Source organism: Amblyomma maculatum, chromosome 1, assembly GCF_055883805.1.
Source record: "Amblyomma maculatum isolate TAMU_Amacu chromosome 1, ASM5588380v1, whole genome shotgun sequence".
NCBI classification, from domain to species: Eukaryota; Metazoa; Arthropoda; class Arachnida; order Ixodida; family Ixodidae; genus Amblyomma; species Amblyomma maculatum.
Window position 1 is genome coordinate 177,865,258 of NC_139344.1, and position 6,157 is coordinate 177,871,414.

General features: G+C 47.6%; 1 protein-coding gene across 1 annotated transcript; it reads left to right on the forward strand.

Moving 5' to 3' along the window:
• Positions 1 to 3,190: 3,190 nt before the first annotated feature.
• On the forward strand, positions 3,191 to 3,898 carry LOC146204981 (uncharacterized). Its single transcript, XM_084605756.1, has one exon. It carries the CDS (start codon positions 3,191 to 3,193, stop codon positions 3,896 to 3,898), a length of 708 nt encoding a protein of 235 aa, XP_084461882.1.
• The last annotated feature ends 2,259 nt before the right edge of the window (positions 3,899 to 6,157 follow it).

Consider the following 6,157-nt stretch of genomic DNA (forward strand, 5'->3'; position numbering starts at 1 on the left):
TGATGAAGGAAATACTTCCGCACACGGAGTTGAAGGGCTGGCGTCAACCATTTAAACTTCCTTTTGTGCTGATTCCTGTTTACAGCTCACCTGTGCGTGTAAACATTATGTAGATCTTCCGGTACGGCGTATACAGTTCGTTTCGTGTTGTGTGAAGACTAGCTTTATTTTTTAATTTCATTGGTTTACTTTTTGTTCAGCTGAGTAATATCCCGCGTAACAGCCTTAGTTACCAAGCGCTATTTTTCAGGTTGTATCCTAATATACACTGCTAAACTTTTCCCTCCATTTCAGGACTGTTGGAGTATTTGTCCAAATTAACTAGTTTATATCTGGAGTAAAAGCAGCAATTCCTCCATATTTACTTCATTACTAACTGAATGGGCTTAATGGCAGACTGTCCTTGTTTTAACTCCATATTGATGGAGTAAATGTTTGCGCACATGGCATTGAAGGTGTGGCGTCAACCATTTAAACTCCCCTTTGTGTTGACGCATGTTTAGAGTGCAGACGCTGGTGAAGCGTGCTGCCGCCGCTGCGTCATCGCTCCGCCGTTCCGGCGATTCTGTGGTGCTGGCAGTTTCTAAACATTACGAGAACTCGATGGGAGCCGGACCCCGCCGCGTTTGTCGTCACCTTCGTGCCGCTGCACCGTCATGTCGCCTGCGTCACCACTGGCATATCCACGCAATTGCGTTTGCCGTCTGTATCGTCGAGCTTGCACTGGCGTGCCCCGCTAGCTCCTTCCTATATGCGCAGCTCCCTATAAGACAACGCCTGTCATGTCTGTTTTCTTGTGCGTTCTGTGGATGACCGGTATGTGTTGTGAGCGCGGCGGCGGTATTTGGTTTCGCGACAGTGGCGACAGGCGACGCTTCGAGACTTGACGCGCCCCTATAGGCGCTGACACGTGCACGACGTCACGGCGGCGAGGGAATTTGCCAGCGACGTCGTCCGAAGCTAAGTGCGCTTTTATATTTATTGTTTAGCTTTGAAAGCGTATTCTCCTGCATGCGTTAAAGCACTAATTTCAAATCATAGGACCAGGGAAAGCGAAGGTAACCGATTTTCCCTAGGTAGGTGGGCGGGCTGCCTATAGGCAACCTGCAGTGGCCAGGCGGCGCTAGTGGAGCGCAGCGTTCAGCGCCGCCAACGGCGGCGCCGAGTAATCCGAGTAGGCAGGCGCGGTCGGGTTGCGTTCGCGTTGTACGACTGGAAGCATCTCGGCTCTCATTTTCTGCGGTTTTAAGGCAATTGAATGTCTTCAGAGCTACTTCCGAAAACCAATACTGACGAAAGGACACCTCCTGTTCGAGAATGCTCATGTTTAAAACGTGAACGGTGTCGACGTCACCGCGAAGTGCGCGCCGCTCGCGACGGAACACCCGCGCGCACAGCTTTGAATTTCGCGTTTTTTTTTTAACGAAATTTATTCTCTCAAGGCATCAGTCGGATATGTGATGATGAAGTAAGAAATAATTAAATGAATGAAAAATGTTGTAAACGTGGCTTTTCATTTACCTACTGCGTTCACACCTCCCAAACATTGAAAGTGCAGAGAGAACCTGAGGAGAGATTGAGCGCCGTTTTTTCTTTTTTTGTTCTTGCTGTTTGATTACAGCAGCATAATAATTAACAACAACTGGCGTGCAATTTTTACCTCCGTACCTCAATCTTGGGGAAAGCCGGAGGGTAATGCTGGCACTCAACGGCAAAGCTTTCGTAAAGGAGGTCGTTAAGAGTTAGAATTTTTTACTGTTGCTACTAATGATGAAATAGTCTATCGTCTGGGACAAGAGACTCTTGAGTAGCTTGAGCAGTCGGTGAAAGAAATATTTGGCGCGGAACGATAGAACAAAGTTCTATTCTCAGCGTACACAGTATCACGGGCCTCTACACTCCGCCACTTCGACTTTTTCAGCACCTTAAGAATTAATTTACAGATAAATATGCTTATTGGAATCTGTAATTGAAAGTTTTGAAGATATTTTGGCTTTGTGGTTCCAAATAGACACCGCATTAGAAATCCGGTTCACAGATCGACGAACATTTTTTTTTTTATTTCGCCTCCGTTGAAATGCAGCTGGAATACGATGCTGCGGCTGCGCGGCTTTCTTGCTTTTCTGGACGTATGTCACTCGATCTTGCACAGCATATACCAGTACACGCCAAATTTTACAGCGCGGAGCGCGTAAGTGTGCCCGAACCAGCGTACGACTCCCCGAGTGAGAAGTTTATACCGTTTCTTCCGCTCACGGGCAATCGTCTTATTTTAGCTTCTTGCCGTCTGTACACGAATGGCCCCATAACAAAACGAATTTTAGTTATATTACTCTCTCGCAGCCAATATCTCCTTCTCTCGTCATTCTCCCCAGGTTCTCCCAGCAAGCGGTACGCTTAGGTTTCCTTCGTGATTGTGCCAGTCTTTCTCGCCGCCCTTGCGCTTATTTTTATTCTTGTTCACATCCGTAGTAGTCGAAGCATCGCATGAGACCACTAAAGTCACTAAATGAGTAAATCACACTCACTGGGATAACAAAACGCGAACGCAGAAGGAACACAGCGGCCGCAACATATACGGCGTCAGCTTCTGCGCCGACTCAGTATTAGATCCCGTCGGCCGCCAGGTGGCGCCACATGTCTCAGCAAACTCCATTGCAGGTTGCCTATGGGTCGTAAAGTTAAGGAAGACATTGGGGGCGAGGAGCTGGTGCAATGTGACGAGTGCAGGCGCTGGTGCTACATGGATGAAACTGGTTTTGAAAGCTTAGATGACGCGGGGGAGACTAGTTTCTCGTGCAAGTTGTGCGTTAGGTTTAAGGAGACCATTCTGAGGCTGGAGGGTGAATGGGCCGTAAAGATTCAGGAGCTCGGGAGGGACCTGAAGGTTGAGAGGGAGAAAAGGATGGCGCTGGAGGCACAGGCAGTAGAGCTGGTTAGGATGGAAGGGGCAAAGACCGACCAGCTAGAGGAGATATGGGGTCTCAGCTCAGGGAAGAACAAAAAAAGCGAGCCGAGCTGGAAGGTCAGGTGAAGGAGCTTATGGCGCGGGCAGCTAAAGACCCCGGGTCGGAGCAAAGTCAGGGGGTGGATGAGACCAACGTGAAGTCCCCTCAGGATAAGGAGATGGAAAGAAGGCGGGCAGAGAAAATCACCCGGTGGCGGTAGAGTCGCAAGAGGCGGCTACACGATGCTACAGCGAAGTAGCAAAACAGTTCGCGGGAGGGCTAGCGACAAGCCCGAATCGCGCGAGAAAGGTGACACGCCGCTACGACAAGAGAACCAACGAGAGCGAACCGGGCGGCAGTTGGCGCAAGCTGGAGATGAAAGGTTAGATCGTAGGAGAGTCCTGGTGGTGGGGGACTCAAATGTAGCAAGGTTTGAGGAGGCTGTCCTAGCAACAGTGAAGGGTGACAGGCGTTTGAAGGTGGAGGCCCAATCGGGGAAAGGTATGGTTGAAGCGATGACCAAAGCCCAGGAGGTGGTAGGGAACAACAAGGATCTAGAAACCCTGGTCATCATCCATGCTGGACTCAATGATGTCTTGAAGGGGACGAGCCGGAATCTCGGGAGGCAGTTAGAAGTAGGTATAAATAACATAAAGGAGGCCTCTGAGAAAGTACACGTGACTGTATGCACAATCCCGGAAGTAGAAGGGCAGTCCAGCAGAACAGAGGGGAGAGTAGTCGAGGCCAACCGGGTCATTAGGAGCCTAAGCCGACGACTTGGGTACACCACAATGGAGGTTAACAGGGATGTGTACGAGGTCGGCCTCCACCCGTTTGCACGAGAAGGCATCCACTACAGCCGGGCCACCGGTAGGAGGGTAGGAGGCAGGATAGGCCGTCAGGCAACAGCTTTTTTAGGAGGGCCCAGGGCCCTGAAGCCACCAGTGTAAACAAAGGCGACCAAGAGGACGAACATAGACTAAGGAAGCATAGAAGCCATAGGAGAAGCAACAGGCATAAGCGCAAGAGCCAGATTAATTCAGACTTAGGGTATATTAACATGCAAGGAGGCAGGAATAGGCTAAAATGGGAGGAAATAGAAGAGCAGCTTAGGCAGGAGAAGTTGATGGTTTATAGATTTGTGGAGACGCATCTTCGGGACATGGAGCAACCACCCTGTAATCCTGATTATGCATGGGAATACTGCAACAGAACAGAGGGCAGCAGAAAGGGAGGGGGAATTGGGGCATTCATCCATAAAAGTACAAATTGGCAAAGAGTCAAACAGGAATGTAAGGAACATTTATGGCTAAAAGGAAAAGTGGCAGGGGAGCAAACACTCCTTGGCTTTGTATACCTGTGGACAGCAGCAACTGCCAAAGAGGAAAACAAAAAAATGGTAGAATGTATAGCAGGTGACATTAATGAGCTAGGAAAAGGATGCGAAATAATTATAGTAGGGGACATGAATGCTCATATAGAAGATATAGATGGATACACAGACTCGACAGGTACCATGCTGCTGGATATGTGCGAAAGACACGACTTAGTTGTCTGTAACAGTACTGAGAAGTGTGACGGGGTCATAACGTGGGAGGTAGGGAGTCTGCATTCGACAATAGATTATGTGATAATGTCACACAGGATGTACGATAGGCTAAGGGTCATGAACATAGATGAACATGGTGCCAGGAGTCTAGGCAGCGATCATAAACGTATCAAGATGAGTTTTGGAATAAAAAGTAATTTAGGAATGAAACATGATGACCAGCCAGATGGGATCTTTTACTCGGAGCAGCAAATAGAAACAGCAAGCACCCAAATTGAATCAGTAATCTCTAAGGATAATAAAGCAGAGTGGACATACACAAAGTTAATGGGACTGTTTGGGCTATAGTTGGCTAAGGTGCGAGTCAGGAAAAAAAGGACAAGACGAAAACCAAAGAGCTGGTGGGATGGGGAGGTGAAGAAGGCCATAGAGAAACGTCAGGAAGCCTCCAGGGAACACAGATTTTCTAAGCATAGGGGAGGCCCAGAAGCAGACGTTGAGAGAAAATGGGATAAATACATAAAATGTAGAAGGGAGGCATCCTACTTAATCAATGAGAAAATTAGAAGACAAGGGTCCCAGTCAGAAGTAAACAAAAGGGATAAAAATGCAGCTAAGAAATTCTGGCAACATCTGAATTCCCTTAGTAATAAGACTAGCCTAGAGCAGAGGTCTATTGTTACAGATCAAGGTATTCGGCTAGAAGGGGAAAAGGCAATAGGGCATATACGACTAACGATGTCAGAAAAGTTTAAAGAACAAAGAAATGTCGTAGGTGCCTTAGTAGAGGACGATAGACCGGTTAGTGCAATTGTTCCAATTGGACAAAGAGAGTGGGAAAGGGCTGAGAAGAGAGTACCAAGTAGCACATCAGCAGGCCCAGATGGTACTCCTATTAGGGTATTAAAGATGTTGGGCCCAAAGTCTAAGGAAACATTAACAGAGGTGGTGAGCAAAATGTTAATGGATGACAAGGTTCCTGATGAATGGAGACTGAGTAGAATGAGCATGATATATAAGGGAAAGGGGGACAAAGCTGACATAGGCAACTACCGTCCCATAACAGTAACATCAGTGGTCTACAGGGTGGTGATGCAGATTATAAAGGACAGACTGCAGGCATGGGTAGAGAGCAAGGGGGTGCTGGGAGAGCTGCAGAATGGCTTCCGGAAACAAAGGAGGTTAGAGGACAATCTGTTCTCATTGACACAGTGTATCGATGTAGCAGAAAAGGAACACAGACCCCTATGGCTAGCTTTTCTAGATATCAAAGGAGCCTATGACAGTATACTTCAAGAAGACTTATGGAGTATTCTGGATGTGTTAGGTGTGGAAAGCGGAGTAACCAATCTTTTAAAAGATATTTTTAAGGATAACCAGGTGCTAATAAAATGGGAAAAAAAGGTGTCGAAGCCTGTAGAGGTAAAGAAGGGGCTTAGACAAGGATGTCCCCTGTCACCTTTGCTGTTCATGCTGTACCTGCAAGGATTAGAGGCTAAACTAGAGGGGAGTGGACTCGGCTTCAACCTTTCTTTATTCAAGCAAGGAGAATTTATCCCACAGTCATTACCAGGACTAATGTATGCAGATGATATAGTACTGATGACTGACAACAGGGTAGATTTGTAGGAGTTGATGGATATCTGCGGTACAGAGGGAG